The sequence below is a fragment of the Cladophialophora immunda genome (genome assembly GCF_000835495.1).
Source record: "Cladophialophora immunda strain CBS 83496 unplaced genomic scaffold supercont1.6, whole genome shotgun sequence".
NCBI lineage: Eukaryota > Fungi > Ascomycota > Eurotiomycetes > Chaetothyriales > Herpotrichiellaceae > Cladophialophora > Cladophialophora immunda.
In genome coordinates, this window is record NW_015622546.1 from 107,011 (window position 1) to 123,141 (window position 16,131).

Here is a 16,131-nt window from a genome sequence, read left to right on the forward strand (position 1 = left end):
GTGCATTAGAGGCACCAACTATTCAAAGTGTCAAGAATCAGACGGAGGCACAGAAACACCACTTACACAAGGAGAAAGTAATCGATACGAAATCGAAAGACACATCTACAGGGTTACACCATGCATAGCGACGCTGCTATTCTTCGTAGATTTGGCCGCTGCTATAGGCCATTGTGTTTTCTTCAGCCAGATCAATGAGAAGTCGGTCGGAAACCAGACCTGGACTGTTCGATACTCTCTCGCTCTAGCTTTCGTGTTTAAAGCATCCCTGGCGGCCAGCATCTCTGTTGCTCTGGCCCAACATGCGTGATTGTGTTGGTAATCGATGCAATGTTCCTCGCCGGAAGCTCACTGTTAAGTTTCCTGTCTCTCTCGCTATGGTGATCAGCCATGGGCACAGACCTCATGGCAGCCTGTATCTGGCTTATGCCTCTTACAGCACTTGTGGCCTCGACAGCGCTCACTGTGGGAACCTCCGTGGTCAACACGACTGTGGAAAGCTGCATTGCACCGACACTGGATTGGGGCGTTCATACACAATGCAAGGGAACTATAATGACGGATTGCAAACCAATATTCCGCACAAGAATGACCCCTTCTCGACCTTCCGGATCTCTTCGGAAGGCAGGGAAGGCAGAGGCAGCCACACCGTCCCCAACAACGACTACCTTCAAAGCCAGCCGATTTCCCTCCAGGACGTCGTCGGCATGTAGACACCCATGATCAACATGCTATTTGGTCACATCCTTTTCCTCGGTCATGAAGACGACTAGAAACGAGGAGTTGAACGGCCTTGTCGGGCTGGAGGATGTAGGAGCATTACCTTTGTTTCTGTGTACAAGGGGGGACAGGCTGAAGATTCTTGACACTTGGCCGCTCGATCCTAGCGACGAGAACATCAAAGGCTGAGGAGTGGGTTCAATACTTGTGTACCTAGGAACCTATCTTTACTGCCCTTGCTGACGAGCTCATTTATTTTGACGACGCGCTCGGACGACCATAACAATGACGTATGAGAAGATGACTTTTACAATCAGAAACAACATCGATTGTTAGCCCGGGTGCTCTGGCGTTCTGACATGCGTGCTTTCTTGCGGTCGAGCAAGTGAAAACTTACACCGAGGTCGTCTTCGTCGCGATAGGGGCAGTGGTGCGACCCTCACGCCAGTTCGGGGTGACGTCTATCAGCATTTCCATTGTAGTGTTGAACAATCCCCAGCTGGGGCTAGTGAGGCTCCCCCTCCTTGTCCCTGGTGATCTTCCGTCTATCCCCCACTTTCAACCCTTCACGGCACAAGTGACCACTCACCCACCACTCTCACTTGCGAACAACAATCTCTACCGATCACCCTTGCTACAGTTCACTGGCTCAGAAAGATATTATACCGTACTGTGTGTCATTTTTACTGCGGTAACCTTCTAGCCCTTCCTATCCGGGCGCCAGCGGCCAGCTCTTTCGGCCCAAACCAGCTTGCCAGTGAGAGCCAGGCCGTTGCGGCTACCTCACGATGCCAGCGGCATCACCTCAAACAGTGAGTCTCTCTATCCAGACCCTGGCGGCATCAATTCCAGGACACAGATCTAAAATGTCACTATCGCCTCGACCATGTGCAGGATTTGATTTGCTTTTTGGGCTCCAACTGCGTTTCCTCTCTCCTCTCAACCCTAAGTCTCACTAATCCATTCCACCCAGGTAAAACTGAAATCGACCCTTCGACTCCTCATCCCTCGCCTCCGCAATGCACAGAAGAAAGACACCGCTATCTCCGTGTCGGCGCGCCGCGAAATGGCTGAGCTGCTCGCTCAATCTCGCGAAGCGTCCGCCCGCATACGCGTTGAAAATATCATCCACACCGACATCACCGTGGAGCTGATGGAGATCCTGGAACTCTACGCCGAACTCCTCCTCGCCAGGGCAGGCCTGTTAGATGTCAGGGACAAGAACATCAAAGAAGGCACAGCGCAGGCGGGTGATGATACCGGCTTGGAAGAGGCGGCAGCGAGCATTATATACTCTGCCCCGCGGTTGCCCCGGGATGTGCGGGAGCTAGGCATCGTGCGCAGCATGCTGATCGAGCGGTTCGGCAAGGACTTCGCGATTCGCGCGAACGAGAATGAAGACAATTGCGTGCCCGCTCGAGTGGTGGATAAGTTAAAAGTCGATCCACCGAGTGCGAAATTGGTGCAGGCATATTTGGAGGAGATTGCAAGGACTTACGGGGTGGACTGGCCACCGCAAAGTGAAGGGGAGCAGGTCGAGGCATTGAGTAGGGAAGTTGATGGTGAGGATACGGGAGATGACGATGGTGTGGGCGGCGGTATGAAGGAGCCACCTTTGCTTGCAGACGGGGCATCACCGAACCCAGCGACACCATCACGGCCAAACAAGATCGACATTGGATCTTTACAGAATGCGACACCGCCATCAAGCTTGGAGCCTGGGGGCGCAAAAAGTCCTGTCTCGATAGCTCCCCCTGGCGCGACTTCTGAAAATCTCAGCCCAAAGGTCAAATTGCCTGGCGGAGGGGAGATCAGAAAGGGCGTTAATAATGCGAAACCCCCACCATCCGCCGGGACGGCAAAAGGAAAGAGTGCAGTTGCAGGCGGAGGTGCCGGAGCGGTGCCTGGAACTGTTCCGACGGTGGACGATCTGGCAAAGAGGTTTCAGGCGCTCAAGCGATGAACATGAATCATCAGCGAGACACGAACATGCAGATCGAACATCTGCTAAGCAGAGCAGTTGAGAATCTGATGCATTGACGATTTCTTCCATCCACCGCCGAGTCGTCGCAGATCGAGCGACTGCTGGGCCATCTTCTTCGCCTTCGGCAAGCATCCGCCCACCAGATCTGTACGATCTCCCTTCCCTTCATTTGATTGGAGATTTGTTTGACAAGACCATATAATCTTCCCTTTGGGCTTTGGGCATACAATCTCTCTGCCGTATACGTTGATGGTCTTCCTCTTCCGCCACCAAGGCTTGAGCTCTGCGACTCCGCTCTGTTGCTTGGTGAACCTTTGCAACCAGGTTATCGGATGATCTACGCCTTCGTGTCTTGTATGGATGTGTGCCCAAAGATAACGCCTGGTAGATGCATGACTCCGGAAGCTGCAGTATTCCTCCGATTATAGGACGTTATCAGGCATTGCTGATATGTGACAGGCGACATTCCAGCCCCTGAAAGTCGACATAGCATATGAATGCTGAAGCTTCCACCGCATGTGATTGACAATGCGCCTTCAGGGACGTACGCGAGAGACACCGGTGTACCATTAGGTCAGATTCGAGGGACCGATTGCGAAGTGCTTTGCGGTACTCTGATATGTTCCTTGCGCCTCGTGCTTTTGCTTCTGGACCATCACCACTCACTCGAGTTTGTCCAAATGCTCCAGTCTCGTCAAGACGACTTGTTTGCTCGTTTCCTCGATCTCACCGGCTAAGAACACCTCGTCGAGAATAGCATAGACCTTGTAGAAGTTGAATACGAGATCCAATTCGCAGACATTGCCGAAAAATTGGTCAAGCACCTCGACGAAGAAGTGGATGGCTTCGAGGTAGGCGAGCTCGTTGTCGTTGGCGTCGACGCAGACGCAGAAGAACAGGCCTGCATACCGACGGTACACAATCTTTGTAGAGGACAGGTTCTGACGGACCAGAGGTTGGGCGTGGGATGTGGAGGCGGATGAAGAGGGCGCAGATCGGAACTCGACGAAGTTGGACTGGTATTTCTGATCACGAGGAGCAATGAGTCGATGGACCTGTGAGATGTTTGAATAGTCAACAAGAAAGCCCTTGAAAAGCGGAAGCCAGTGTAGTTGATGAGTCGTGGATTGACCATCCTCTTACCTCGCCCTTCAGTTTCACTTTTTCCTCATCTGTGTAGGGGGCGTACCACTTGGCTAGTCTCGTTTTGCCCTGACGATTCTGGACAAGAATGAAGGAGAGAACCATGTTGGCAGACGCAAACAAGTTCGGCAAACAACGTTGGAAGATCAATGAATGAAGCCACACATGGGGCGTTGTTCACCTCGCCATGTCCCCGACTTGGCTGGCAGAGTCCGCGCGTGAGATTGGACTTTCCCTTTTTAGTGAGAGCCAACACTCGCAGTCATCTTCGGGTCATGACCGACCATCAAGACTCGAGTGAATGATTGCAAGCACCCGCCCTGGCGTACGCTTACCGTCAACATGTCTTCAATGACGGGTATCCGGTCTATAAACCTTTTTTCATCACCGCTGGCTGGATCACATACTTCCAGTGAGCGTAGATTATGGCGGACAGGCAGAAAGCCATGAGCGAAGTGTCATTGCGATGCATTCATTTCGTTTGCTACCAGAACTTGACCGTGTGAAATACGAACAAACAAACGGGGTCACATACCTGCGTGAGTATATATTCCTCCTTCCCTTTTTCTCCTGCGGTCCCTTGGGTTTGCATGACCAGTCCTATACGAAATATCAATCTACGATCAGACAGCCCTGCCAACTACCCATCGCATTCAGCACCAACTCCAAACTCAACCCCCGACGAATCTGAATCCATAGACGAGCGCAGCATTTACCTCAAACATGTTCAAATCACTCCAGTCAGTTATGCACGAAATGCTTGGGGTTGGCGAAGACAACGCACCTCGTGAACGTTCTGGGGCTAGTCCCGTCGATGCTGGGTCTGCTGGACCGCACGGTGGACTCAATCCCCTCCCACGAGCTCCCGACACAGTGAAGAATGAATCTGTCGTGCATTTGCGAGGAGGAGCCACGAGAGAAGGTTGGGAGAGGTCCGATGGGTGGTGCAGATGCTGCGTTGTGATGTGAAGCACATGGGTATTGGTAAATGGGTTGACGAGCCGTATGGCTTGCAAAGGGCATGATTTCAAAATCTGCGGAGGGCCGCCGGCTGCTTTTCAGCCGTCTCTTGAATCTAGCGAGCGAAGGACCGACACGGGCCTTTTGAATCTACTTATTGCTTGTGGCGTCGCTGACTGTTTCTCTCTCAGAAGCATTCAACTTTTCCGAACAAAACTTGTATTCTGAAAGCACCATAGGGGCAATAGGACGCCGGGCAAAAGGACAACTGCATACCTAGGTGCATATAACCCCGTGTGGTTGTACATTTGCATCTGCCTGTGATCCTCATTCGACGTATGCAGGAAAAGAGAACCCCTCCAACGCCGGGACGTATGATCTCGCACCTAGCGCTCAAAGGCCAAATCCGGCAATACTTGGAACTGTCCATAGTAAAACTGTATCCCTCTTCTTCTTTCCTTCTATCCAAACATTTGATTCATGGCCTTGTGCGCCAGTTCGACCCCAACAAAAGTGGCTGCATTCGCTGGTATGGCTCTTGCCAATGCTGGCCCGAAACCTGGGAAGAAAGCTTTGATGCCACCACTTCTGTACACCTGTGAGACAACACCGCCGATGGTCGGCCTCCCCTCGGCGGTCTGTATCCTGCTTTTGACCGTGTCGACAGGGAATACAGGAATCCACATAGCCACACCTGCACAAGCCCCTGCAGTCATGACAGCCGTCAGACTTAATTCGCCGGTCGCGTTGCCCTCGGCATCCTTGGGCGACAGGTTGCGTTTAACGTACTCATAGACAGCAAAGTACGCGGCTGAGCCAGGTCCATCGCGGGCAAGAGTCATCGCGCTGCCCCTGAACACAGATCTTATACCTCCTTCTTTGTACAGCTGTCTCACGACGTCCAGTCCACCAGAATATTTCGGTTTCTCTCCCGGCGCGAGGTGTTTCTGACCTTGAATCTGCAGGAGGATTTTAACACGCTCAAACGGCGCGGTGATGAGTGTCATGGGTATAGCTGAAAAGAACCCTGCAGCTGAGATTTGCCCGATGGAATATTGAGGCGTATTGTTCTTGACGGGTACCGTAGTGAAGGTATCCACGAGCCTTTTCCCCATGTCGTACCCCCAGAAGCTGACGGCGAACATGGGCGTCACACCCACGAGGGGTGCAGAAACACCTGCATAGAGACCTCTCGCCAGTCCCTCACGCGCGACGGTCTTCTTCACAACATCGATGGCGCCTGAATAGACTCCCTTCTCAGCGGTCTGTAGACGGACTTTCACCAAATCGAAAGGGTGCCCGACTACGACAGCACACACACCACCTACTCCGCCAGCAACGAGAGACCGGAGACCGGAGACGGCGCCCTTGGCGGTCTCTTTGACCTGCTCTTTGACTTCCTCAGTAGAGGGGAGTTGATCTATTGACGTCGGCATCGTGGCTGGGGCCATTGAGGAGATTAGGAAGGTATGGAGATGAAGAAGAGGTCCACGTAGGCTGGTCGCAGGATGTCAGCGAGGTAGTGTCGGAGACTCAAAGCTCGAGTCTGCGCGCCTGTGTCTTATTCTTGTTGTGACGCGGCCGAGGGCGACGGGCGGACGGAGCGACGAAGGGATCAACGGCGAGCCTAGAGGCTTGTCGGAGGGGCAGGTGCAGTCGCGTCAGGGCGGAGGGACTCGATTTAGCTATGTGATATCATTGTAGGATGTCTGCACTCAAGGTCCAAGGGCTGCTCAGTGAAGCTTCAGATATAAATTCACGGGCAGGAGAATTGCATGCAATGAATAAAATTGTTTGGGACGCGGGAAACGTCGCATGCCTCTTAGAGTCGCCGAATTTCACAAGCTTGCGAAGGGTGCAAGGAGCCACAAATTCACCAGAGGCCATCAGCCGAGGTTCGGCCTTGTTTCGTTTGCCTCGCGTTGCCCTTCCAGCCGTGGGGAATGGCTTTGGAGGCCCCTCGGATGCCCCGAGATGTTTTCGTTCTCCAGGATTATGGTCTGGACAAATCTCGGTGTCCGGATGCAATGCGTCCACATTCTCAAAATGGCTTCCGTAGGCACGGTTGGGTTTGTGCAGCTTTCCGAATATACAATTGATACCATGATATACCAACTTTCCCGAGCCTAATTGCAGCGCCTCCTTTCCTGTAGTATACAAATGCCTCATGCAATGACGAACCGATAACCAAGTCTGAATCCCGTGCAGCAAGTCCTGCTTCCACGTAATGCTCCTTTCTCACTGATGAGCACGCGCGATGCCGTGTACCGTCTTCATCATCTCACCCAACTTGTCCCCGAACAAGATGTGAGCCTCGGCGACCAAAACAATGGTGAAGAGGAGCCAGCAAGCAAGGAAGATGAGTGTCACCTTGGCCATCAACCTCAGCAACCGCATTCGACTCTCCCAGGAGAAGCTTCTCCACGCCTCGACTAAGCCGATCTTGCCTTGTCCACCGATGATTGCGGGGGTTGTCTTCCCGCCAAATGTGCGGTCAAATGGGACAATGGTTTCGTCCTCCTCTGGGAGCATGGACGCTGCAACTCGGACCAAGGTGACGGTGGCGGGGATCTGGAGGAGCACGAATAGAGCAACCATGAGCGAGAATCCTAGAATTCCCTGGCCGCCCACGGCATAAAGATCTTTGCGGCCTGGCTTGTAGTCCGGATTGTCCATATGCTTCAGCGATCCAAATGAACCACAGACCAACATGGGCAAGATGGCTACGACCTGGTGGGTAGTCGCCCATAATGCAACAGCCGGGGCTATTTTGGGCCAGGTTCGCAGAGTAGGAATACGCTTGTACCATCTCTTCTCGCTGGGCTCCGAAATGACAATGTGTACCCAAGCCATATGCCAGGTGGCAAGGGCAGTTTCGGCAATAATGGCGGCAACGGCAATCCCTAGGCGGTTGGGAAAGATGTTTGCAATGATGGAGATCAGGAAACCACCGACCATATTCCAGGCAAGGAACATGGACAAGCCGCGGAATCGAGACCAGTAGCCGGCTCGAGCTCGGAGGTGCAGGATTGTTTGGCGGATCGAGGCCGTGAAGGGCTTGTTGCGGACGAGGAGAACTTCTGCATCGCCATCCGTATCGTCTTCCGGGCCGTCAGGTTGTCCGTGTGCGGGCTTGGGAGCAGGGGTCGCCGAGTAAGCCGGAGGGTCTGTTGGTTCTATAGTGCCAACAGGAACGTAGGCTTCGGTTTCCGGGCTCTCAACCATGCACAAGATGGGCAGCAAGTGGCCGTAGGTATAACCAACCTGCAAATTCGTCAGTGGTTTGCTCAGGCTGTAGAGTAGAGACACTCACAGAAAACAGAAGGACAAGGAAAATCAGACTGGAAAGGATAAAGACCATGCCAGCCAGAGGTGAAACTCGAGGAGCGTCGCCTCCTGCTGGTTGGTCCGACCCAGCTGTGGCTGCCACCATACCACGGTGGGCAGCTTCCATGCCACGACGAACTAGGTGCGTAGACAGACTCATGATGAGGGAGGATGAGACGAAAGCAAATTCAAGCGACAATAGTTGAGGAAGAAAGGATGAGGGATAGAGAGAGAAAGAGAGAAGCAGGGCTGGTGAGATGCTTAATGGCCTTTATTTGGGATTCGGGCGACTGTCGAGGGTGAAACAAGTGGATGGAGCAAGACATTCCGCCGACGCCGAAGGCAGCAAATCAGCGTCACTCAGGCTGCCGCGTTTCCTACACTCCTCACAAGCACTGCCACAGGGGCATTGTTGTTGTTCATGGGTACACTTCTTGAGCTACAGGTATTCTTATGTACGAGATGTTCTCTGCACAACCGGCGTGACAACTCGCCGAGTCCTTCCTGTATGTGGATGGCAATGTACCCAGGTATTCATTTGCCTCTGGTGTGGACGCTTTGTTCTCCCTCCTGCCTCAGTTTGGGCCTGTCATGACATGCTGCACCAGTGAGGGTGAAACCCACATGAAATGAAACAAGGTGCTGACAGTCCTGGGTTCCTCCTGTGCTGCACGGTCATTTCGCTATGGAGAAGTGCGAGCACACACCATATCAATCTCTGTGTTTAGGAGATGGGAGTGTTTGACGTTCCCGTCGCTTGCCACGACTGAACGGCATAGAGCAGCTCCTCCACGAACCCCAAAGCAGGTCATTCGTTTGGACACGATATCGCTCCTTCATGTTTGTTGCAATGCAAATCATATCCTCATCCTCAAGGGCACAAGTCGACGCCGCCGACACCAGGCGCAGAACTCCCGCAGCAAATCGATAGCCCGTATTGCAATAATTTGGATACTGATACAACAGTTCCAGGTGTTACCATCCCGTTACGCTATGCAATCCCATACTGCTCCAGAAGATTCCACTTTCTCCCCCCGCGTTCAGCACTTATTCGTCCCCTAAGCTTTCCCTCACGAGTCGCTGACACTTTCTGCGGAAACCTTTGGGATCTTCCCTCCACATCTTGGCTGCATCCACATTCGCGGGAGACTCGTCGTTCGGGGAACTCAACATACTGATGACAGATATCAGGATTGTCTCGGGACTTTGTACGGGACTCCATCGCTCTGCTGCAGACTCGTATCCATATTGGTCATCCTCCTTGGAAAGTCCGTTAGCCTGCGCCGACACCGTGGAAGTGGGATGACATCAGTCCCACCAGGTAAGAAGAGTTGTCGGAAGAGAAGGAGCACTTACTGGAGGGTGAAGGATGGATATACAAACCTCTCCAGTCGGGTAGACATTAGGGTGGAATATTGGAGTTTCGAACTTCATTTTGGGAGGCATCAGAGGGTATTCTAGAGGGAAGGACAAGCGGGCACGAAAGAATCCTCCTGCGCCCTCGTCAGCTAGTATCGAGACCGATGGGAATTGCAGACACATACCGCCGTAGTATTTACAGTCGTCATTGATCATGAGCATGACTTCCCATTCGAAAACGTTGTTATCCACGAGCCCGCAGCTGATGCCTGGTATATCTTTGTCTGACTGCATTTGTTTCAACTGTCTGCCGAGCAACACAGCAGCCGCTGATGTAGAAGCCATACTGGCAGGAAGTAATGGCTGGCGCTGTGGTTTTGGTCCGCGCAGTCTGGTCAAAGGAGGTAAAGGGTTCCCGGTGTGATCGGAGCCGCTTCGAGGGAGTTATAAAGGACTTCGAGATCGAACAAGAGTCGGTTGCGGAGGAGGGACTGGGAACTGGCAGAGGCGGCGACGTGTTGTCGAGAAGGTTTACTTCTCTTTTACTTGCGGAACAAGGAGCGGCTCGAGGGGATTCTCGTTTGTTTAAGGCGTGGGATGTGACCAGGCGAATAGTGGTGATATTGCTCCGATTTGCCCGCTACAGCCGATCAAATTCGGGATCAGCGCTGGCCCTCGCTTCGACCGAGTCTAGCTACTCATAGTATAAGTAAGTTGTATGAGGTGCAGAGCAGAAGGTCTGGTCAACTTTCGTTATTAATACCCTCTACGACAATGAGGATGTATCCGAATCTCGCATTTATCTTGATGACGTTCTATAAAGATAAAAGTCGTTTCAACTATCCCCTCAAACTGAATTCTACCTAGGCTTCTTCAAATTGCCCGTCGCGAACCTCTGATATGGGCGACCTTTACATCAACAAACTTCTCCTTCGCGTCCCCAGTGGAAAATGAGGGAGGCACAATCACATCTTGCCGCATCTCCCAGTTGATGGGATCCGTCACTCCTCTTTCGCCACCAAGCTGGAGTGCGTCGATGACCCGAAGGACTTCAGCCGTGTTCCGGCCAGTGGAAACCGGGTAGACCATGATCAGCCGGATCTTATTGGCCGGGTCAATGTTGAAGACAGACCGAATGGTATATGCAATATCTTTTTCGTCAATATTGTCTAGATCTTGTTGATCCACCATGTCGTACAAAAATGCTACTTTGCGATCCGCATCTGCGATGATAGGAAATTGCAGTTGGTCTTGGAAATCTCATTGATGTCTTTGATCCACTCGTCGTGCCTTTGGAGATCGTTTGCGCTCAGGCCGATCATTCTGACCCCTCGCTTCTCGAACTCATCCTTCAACATGGCAAATGCTCCCAGTTCCGTGGTACAAACTGGTGTGAAGTCGACCGTGTGACTGAATAATATAGCCCATGTGTTATCAATGAGTTTGTGGATGGAATCCAAGGTCGCCACGTGTGACTTTAGCCTGGAAGTTTGGTGCTACGCTTCCCAGACGAAGCTGAGGCTGTAGTGCAGTAGACGTAGCATATGCCAGGGTGCCTTTCGCCGATGATAATGGTTTTGGACTTGTTAATGACGGCCTCGGGCTCGAAGGGAAGGTGGCAATGAACGCACGAATGACCGCGATACGTACGAGGCCATCTTGGAGCACAGCACAGTGAATTTTCAACCAGCTTCGGCACAAAAAAGAGTACTTCGAAGAGAAGAGCAAAGGATCATGAGATTTCTACCCCAAGGTGAGCAATATTGGATCATTGCTAAATAGATACCTACCTCGCTACGTACCTACTCTAGCACGTCTAGGATGCAGTAAACATGGCGTCATTGCATTGTCGGGTGCACGCTAGTCCCAAAGCAGGTCTATACCATCCTATTCGAGTATTCTTGCGTCCTTTGAATGTCTAGTAAACCTCGGGATAGTTCAGATGAAGTAATCCGATCATCCATATACACAAGCATTGCAAAAGAATGCAAATCATTTCAGAATAGCAAGAAATAGAGGAGGGTGGCCTCATGTCAGGCTCACGCTGTAGGGAATATTATATCGCGAAATGAGATTTGGCCCCGAAATACAGAGCCAAACCTCATCCTCCTTCCGGGTTGAAAACGTGAATTAGATCTCAAGCCACAAGAATTGAAAATGTATTGACTGCCTGTACCCAGGTGAAGACTCTATGGCGGCAGATGCCCCAACCCATACTGTCAATGCATCACTCCCTATAGGTTCTTTTGGCTTTTCATCCGCTCGCACACAAGGACGCCGACCAAAGTGCAGTATGCTACCTCCAAGATGCCTATGGCCCCAAAAGCCGCGATTTCGTAAAACATCAGATCCCTACCAAGGCAAAGTTGCTCTGCGCTTGGGTGTTCCTCTTAATTGCCGTATCTCCAACCACCCTCCAGTCTCATTCGTTCTCGCTGTTCTCGATCGGCCCTGACCTCTTCGAGCGTCAGCCCGTCGCCGCTAAGTGCCCAATTGGCGCTGCTAGTCCGGTCTCGAAGTCTTTTCAATCTGTCTTTGTTCCCCTTGGAGAATATCTCTTCTATTTTCAGTGGTGCGATGGGCCCGAAAACCACATCCCCATCCATGCCCTCCTGCCGGATGAGTTGTTCCGTAAGGTGGCCCGGTGAAGCCCAGTCAGGAATAGGGAATGCATTGCCGTCATCGTCTGAATCCTCATCCTCCGAGTCGGTTGGAATCTCGGGTAGATGAATGGCTTCCCCGTTCGGATACTGTGGTGAAGACTTGACCGTCTGGATCGTCTTCTGTTGCATGATTGACACGGGAGTTTTCGTATGTGCCGGCGGGTTAGGGGCATCTGCAAAGGGGATCTTACCGCCTGTGGCATATTGTTGCATCTGTGGGGGTGCGGCTCGGCTGGGAGGCTGGGGAAATTGGGCCGCATATGTCGAGGATTGTGCTTGGGTGTATGTACCATGGTTGAAGATCGATGTCTTCTTCCCAAGTTGTGACTGCCGGATAGGGGCACCAGAAACAACGGGACGTGGAAAGGCTTCAGTCACGGTTTCTTCTTCAGTCTTCCGTCTCTTCGTATCGCCTTGAGACGCCAGAACGCCATACTTTGAGTTTTGGGGACGCGTAGTGCCCTGTTCTTCCTCCAGTGGTCGCTTCGCAGGCTTCGCGGGATTGGTGGGCAAGGGATGGTTGAGGATTGAACGGCCCGTAGGTTGACCACCAAGACGCGAGGAGGGTCTAATCTGGGCGGCTTCATTGGCAGCACGCTCCAACCGTTGCTGCTCTGCTTTTCTAGCCGTCTCTTGACGTTTGCGTTCAATGGCTTGCTGCTGAGCCTGTCGCTTCGCTTGTTCCGCTGCCACTCGCTCTCGTTCACGCTTCTCTGCCTCCGCACGCTGCCTCTGTTCTTGCTTTCGCGCCTCTTCCTGTTGAGCCGCTCGCTTGCGCTCCAGTTCCCGCTTCTGGTCGAGCTTTCTCTGTGCTTCTCGTTCGTCTTGTTCCTTCTTGCGTTCTGCTGCAAGCAAAGCTCTCGGCTTTGGAGGCGCATGGACTGAGGATTTCAAGGTTGTCGATGTCGAGGACTGCAATGAGGCAGTGCTAGCCTTCTTATTCAACCTTGGGCGCTTGGGCTCTGCAGCCAGGGTTTCCTGGGTACTCGGAGCCGCTTGCGAGGCACTCGCCGGCATTCGTTGAGAGAGTGTCCCGACACGTATCGATACTGGTGCAGGCTTAGCTTTGTTGATCGGGTGCTCTTTTCCCACTCTTATTGGCCGAGTTGGTCTTGCTGCTGATTCGATCGGTTCTTGTTGTTCAGCAGTCTGACGCTTTGGGCTTGAAGGCTTTACCTGCTCGAACTCCTTTCTAGTCATCTGTTCACGCACGAGCTTTTGTTCCGCAACTTTCTTCCTCTCTTCCTCTCGCGCTTTCTCTAACTGCTCATCCATTCGCTGCTTCAGATGGGCTTCTCTTTCTTTTCGTTTTTCTTCTCTCTCTCTCTCTGTGGAACTGCGGGTCTTTCTTGCCTCTTTTGGGGGATTTGCAGGTAAAGGCTTATCTTCGATCAAGGCGTTAAGGTTCGGATACATTCCAGGCATCGCGTTCGAAGCTACCTTCAGAGTATGAGGAGACAAAGTTTCCAACTTGGCCGCAGCTGAAATACTTGCGCTGCTGGTGAACAAGCCTTTGGCGGTCTTCATGATAGATTGCAACTTGGATTTCGATGCACTTAGGTCGAGATATCGCCTCGGCGAGCCGTGTGGAGTTGTCGTACTCTGGGCTGGATTTGATACTGATATGGATTTCGCAGGGCTGGGCGGAGGTGCCATGGATGCCTTTGCAGGCGAGGCCAGGGTGGCGGTTGATGCAGACTTGGTGTGCCCAAAGCCTGGCATCATCTTACCTGGACCCGGTGACATGCGAATCGGAGACTTCATTCGCTCGTCGTGTGCAATCAATTCGGGAGCTCGAAGATCAAATTCCTCTTCACTCTCCGATTCCATATGCATTGCGGTCTTCAGAGATGATCCAGCAGCGTCTGGACTAGTCAGTGGCTTGATCCAGTCGTCATCATCTTCATTCACGAGCTGCGTCTGCTTTCCATTCTGGTTCTTCTGGCGTTGCTCACCCGGTTGCTTTGCGTCCGGCAGGACGATGGCCGAAGGGATTGATTTGGAGGGTCTTGGCGGAGGTACTCTTCCAAGCATGTCGATTTTCTCATGCAGTCTTTGCGTCGAGAATTTAGCGTGATCTTTGGTGACTTGGTTCTCGCTCTCGGAATCATCATGGCCCAAAATTTGTATGTTTGAGTCGCCTTCATCATCATCTGCATCGTCCATCTCAACATCTTTGTTGTCATCACGTGCCGGGTGCTGTGTAGTTTGACTTGGAAGCGCAGTCGGCCGTAGCCCATATGCGCTTGATGGCGGTCGTTGTACCTGGTCGATATGACTTGTTCGTGAGATTCTGGTGCCAATACTGGATTTCAACGGCTCCCGTGCCGGCAGAGAAGCAAACGTCAGACTACTTTTCCTCACCAAGAGTCTTTCAGGAGTTGATTCATCGGAAGGAGAACCAATGTCATCCAATTCAGGATGTCCCTCTTCTTGCCGCCCCATTGGTGCTTCGATATTGTCAGTCCGCTGATTGTCCAGGGATACACTTTGAGGCGCATTTTCCTTTACAGCCACCTCAACTCCCGTCATCTTTGTTGTCTGATCTTCTTTTGCCGAATGGAAAGATCCTTCGGTAGTACGGTGCCCTTCCTCCATTGCATCATCCATGTTATGGTCTGAAGCAGTATCTGTATTGTTCGAACATTCTTCAGCCGCTACTTCTGGTACATTGCTCGAGTGATAATCTGTGCCGACATCCACATCGTCCTGGCTTGCGGTGTGGTAGCCTGAATCGGTCTGTGACTTGAAGGGCTGTTGTATTTGATCGGTAGGAATTGCAACTTCAAAGCGGAGCTTGAGTTGGTCTGCTTTTTTCGGGGGACTCTGCCGTGGTAGAGGTTTTGATGAGAAGACGTCGCTCAAAGGCTACGAAACAAGCATTAGCTGCTGTCGCATAATAGGGGAATCAGCTTACTATTCGTGCGTCCTGGGCATTTCGTCTCCTTGCAGTACGAGGAGTTTTCCCTCGAAGCTTTCCGGGTGTCTTAAACACGTTGGCAACGTCGCTGTCTCAGGTTAGTATTTCTGGTAAACGCCGCAGTTTCTTAAATGGACATACAGATGGCTTTTGTTGAATATCTCGGCCATATGCTCGTTGAGCCATTCGAGCTGGTGCTGAGCCGGATATATGACTTCTTCTTTCTCATTCCGTAGTAGGTTAAAAGCATTCTCCTTCTCGGCGGCGATCCAAGAGACTGATCCGACGGCTGCACCTTTGGATGCCATTGTGCTCTGCGATGTCAACGAGCAGATGGAGACCACGAACTGTTCAATGCGTTGGCATCAAGGCTCCTGTGAAAGCGTCTCGCGGGAATTGCTGAAGCGCATTGTTGTCATAGCAAAAAGGGGGCTGTCAAGAGCTAATCGTGAGGTGAGAGACGAGGTCGATGAAGCAGGCAATCTTTCGTATGTTTTGGTGACAGCCGCATTGGTCTTAGCGCGATGCACGCAGTCACGTGACTGCTCTGGCCCATGTACTGTAGTCTGGTGGACAGTCTCAAGTGAAACAAGCTGTTCCCAAAATCGCATCTCTTTTTTCCACTCCCACGAAAGAAATCAGTTCTATCCTTGTACAGGTATATAGAATTGTGCGAATAGTTCACTCCTCGCAATGGTCCCTCTCACAACTTGCTAGCGGGACGCGGCGATGCAATAGGAGATGCCGAGGCGTGTATGGCGCCACCCCACGGGCACAGCGCTGACCAGTGTTGTGAAAATAGATTTCATAAATACAGCGTCACATTCCTGACCTGTTTATTTCAGTATTATAGATGTAATCTTTCCAAAGTTCCTGGGAGCCAAGGAGCTAGTTTATTAGCGTTTTCCTAGTAAACTAGTTCGTGGTTGACCCTTCAGGAGGCATAAAAACCTGCCTGATTTGACGCCCAATAGGCCTGTGTGCCTTGAGAATAGGGCCCTATCTGAGGGCCTATCTGCGTGCCAATCTGCGTGCCAATCTGCGTGCCAATCTGC

General features: G+C 52.0%; 7 protein-coding genes across 9 annotated transcripts; 1 reads left to right on the forward strand and 6 right to left on the reverse strand.

Annotated features, from left to right (window-relative positions):
* Positions 1–1,279: 1,279 nt before the first annotated feature.
* PV07_09706 lies at positions 1,280–3,284 on the forward strand. Of its 2 annotated transcripts, none has more exons than XM_016396988.1 (2): positions 1,280–1,532; positions 1,615–3,284. In XM_016396988.1, the coding sequence occupies exon 2, from the start codon at positions 1,787–1,789 to the stop codon at positions 2,681–2,683; it is 897 nt and encodes a 298-aa protein (XP_016244179.1). In that variant the 5' UTR covers positions 1,280–1,532; positions 1,615–1,786; the 3' UTR covers positions 2,684–3,284. The 2 variants fall into 2 exon arrangements, with proteins under 2 accessions (XP_016244179.1, XP_016244178.1); XM_016396987.1 differs by having other exon boundaries at positions 1,694–3,284.
* On the reverse strand, positions 1,381–4,010 carry PV07_09707. Of its 2 annotated transcripts, XM_016396990.1 has the most exons (3): positions 3,848–4,010; positions 1,981–3,759; positions 1,381–1,921 (listed from the first exon to the last, which is right to left on the reverse strand). In XM_016396990.1, exons 1-2 carry the CDS (start codon positions 3,950–3,952, stop codon positions 3,367–3,369), a joined length of 498 nt encoding a protein of 165 aa, XP_016244181.1. In that variant the 5' UTR covers positions 3,953–4,010; the 3' UTR covers positions 1,381–1,921; positions 1,981–3,366. The 2 variants fall into 2 exon arrangements, with proteins under 2 accessions (XP_016244181.1, XP_016244180.1); XM_016396989.1 differs by having other exon boundaries at positions 1,381–3,759.
* A 1,258-nt stretch (positions 4,011–5,268) lies between these two features.
* PV07_09708 (uncharacterized protein) lies at positions 5,269–6,258 on the reverse strand (the record flags this gene model as incomplete). Its single annotated transcript, XM_016396991.1, has 1 exon — positions 5,269–6,258. One exon carries the CDS (start codon positions 6,256–6,258, stop codon positions 5,269–5,271), a length of 990 nt encoding a protein of 329 aa, XP_016244182.1.
* Positions 6,259–7,045: 787 nt separating this feature from the next.
* On the reverse strand, positions 7,046–8,294 carry PV07_09709 (uncharacterized protein; the record flags this gene model as incomplete). Its single annotated transcript, XM_016396992.1, has 2 exons — positions 7,046–8,071; positions 8,121–8,294. The coding sequence occupies 2 exons, from the start codon at positions 8,292–8,294 to the stop codon at positions 7,046–7,048; spliced, it is 1,200 nt and encodes a 399-aa protein (XP_016244183.1).
* Positions 8,295–8,552: 258 nt separating this feature from the next.
* On the reverse strand, positions 8,553–10,099 carry PV07_09710 (uncharacterized protein). The gene is made up of 3 exons (XM_016396993.1): positions 9,679–10,099; positions 9,491–9,627; positions 8,553–9,394 (listed from the first exon to the last, which is right to left on the reverse strand). Exons 1-3 carry the CDS (start codon positions 9,836–9,838, stop codon positions 9,182–9,184), a joined length of 510 nt encoding a protein of 169 aa, XP_016244184.1. The 5' UTR covers positions 9,839–10,099; the 3' UTR covers positions 8,553–9,181.
* A 267-nt stretch (positions 10,100–10,366) lies between these two features.
* On the reverse strand, positions 10,367–10,684 carry PV07_09711 (uncharacterized protein; the record flags this gene model as incomplete). The annotated part of the gene is made up of 1 exon (XM_016396994.1): positions 10,367–10,684. One exon carries the CDS (start codon positions 10,682–10,684, stop codon positions 10,367–10,369), a length of 318 nt encoding a protein of 105 aa, XP_016244185.1.
* A 929-nt stretch (positions 10,685–11,613) lies between these two features.
* PV07_09712 (uncharacterized protein) lies at positions 11,614–15,529 on the reverse strand. Its single transcript, XM_016396995.1, has 3 exons — positions 15,218–15,529; positions 15,074–15,164; positions 11,614–15,024 (listed from the first exon to the last, which is right to left on the reverse strand). Exons 1-3 carry the CDS (start codon positions 15,382–15,384, stop codon positions 11,884–11,886), a joined length of 3,399 nt encoding a protein of 1,132 aa, XP_016244186.1. The 5' UTR covers positions 15,385–15,529; the 3' UTR covers positions 11,614–11,883.
* Positions 15,530–16,131: the final 602 nt, after the last annotated feature.

What these genes read in the sequence shown, in the direction of transcription:
- PV07_09706 (XM_016396987.1), top strand. Translation starts at nt 1,509, where the DNA reads ATGCCAGCGGCATCACCTCAAACA. An exon ending in CAGCGGCATCACCTCAAACA is followed by an intron (nt 1,533 to 1,693) that starts GTGAGTCTCTCT and finishes CATTCCACCCAG; the next exon opens with GTAAAACTGAAATCGACCCT.
- PV07_09707 (XM_016396990.1), bottom strand. Translation starts at nt 3,952, where the DNA reads ATGGTTCTCTCCTTCATTCTTGTCCAGAATCGTCAGGGCAAAACGAGA. An exon ending in AAGTGAAACTGAAGGGCGAG is followed by an intron (nt 3,760 to 3,847) that starts GTAAGAGGATGG and finishes AACATCTCACAG; the next exon opens with GTCCATCGACTCATTGCTCC.
- PV07_09710 (XM_016396993.1), bottom strand. Translation starts at nt 9,838, where the DNA reads ATGGCTTCTACATCAGCGGCTGCTGTGTTGCTCGGCAGACAGTTGAAA. An exon ending in CGACTGTAAATACTACGGCG is followed by an intron (nt 9,628 to 9,678) that starts GTATGTGTCTGC and finishes ACGAGGGCGCAG; the next exon opens with GAGGATTCTTTCGTGCCCGC. An exon ending in TATCCATCCTTCACCCTCCA is followed by an intron (nt 9,395 to 9,490) that starts GTAAGTGCTCCT and finishes GGACTTTCCAAG; the next exon opens with GAGGATGACCAATATGGATA.
- PV07_09712 (XM_016396995.1), bottom strand. Translation starts at nt 15,384, where the DNA reads ATGGCATCCAAAGGTGCAGCCGTCGGATCAGTCTCTTGGATCGCCGCC. An exon ending in ATATTCAACAAAAGCCATCT is followed by an intron (nt 15,165 to 15,217) that starts GTATGTCCATTT and finishes AACCTGAGACAG; the next exon opens with CGACGTTGCCAACGTGTTTA. An exon ending in ATGCCCAGGACGCACGAATA is followed by an intron (nt 15,025 to 15,073) that starts GTAAGCTGATTC and finishes CTTGTTTCGTAG; the next exon opens with CCTTTGAGCGACGTCTTCTC.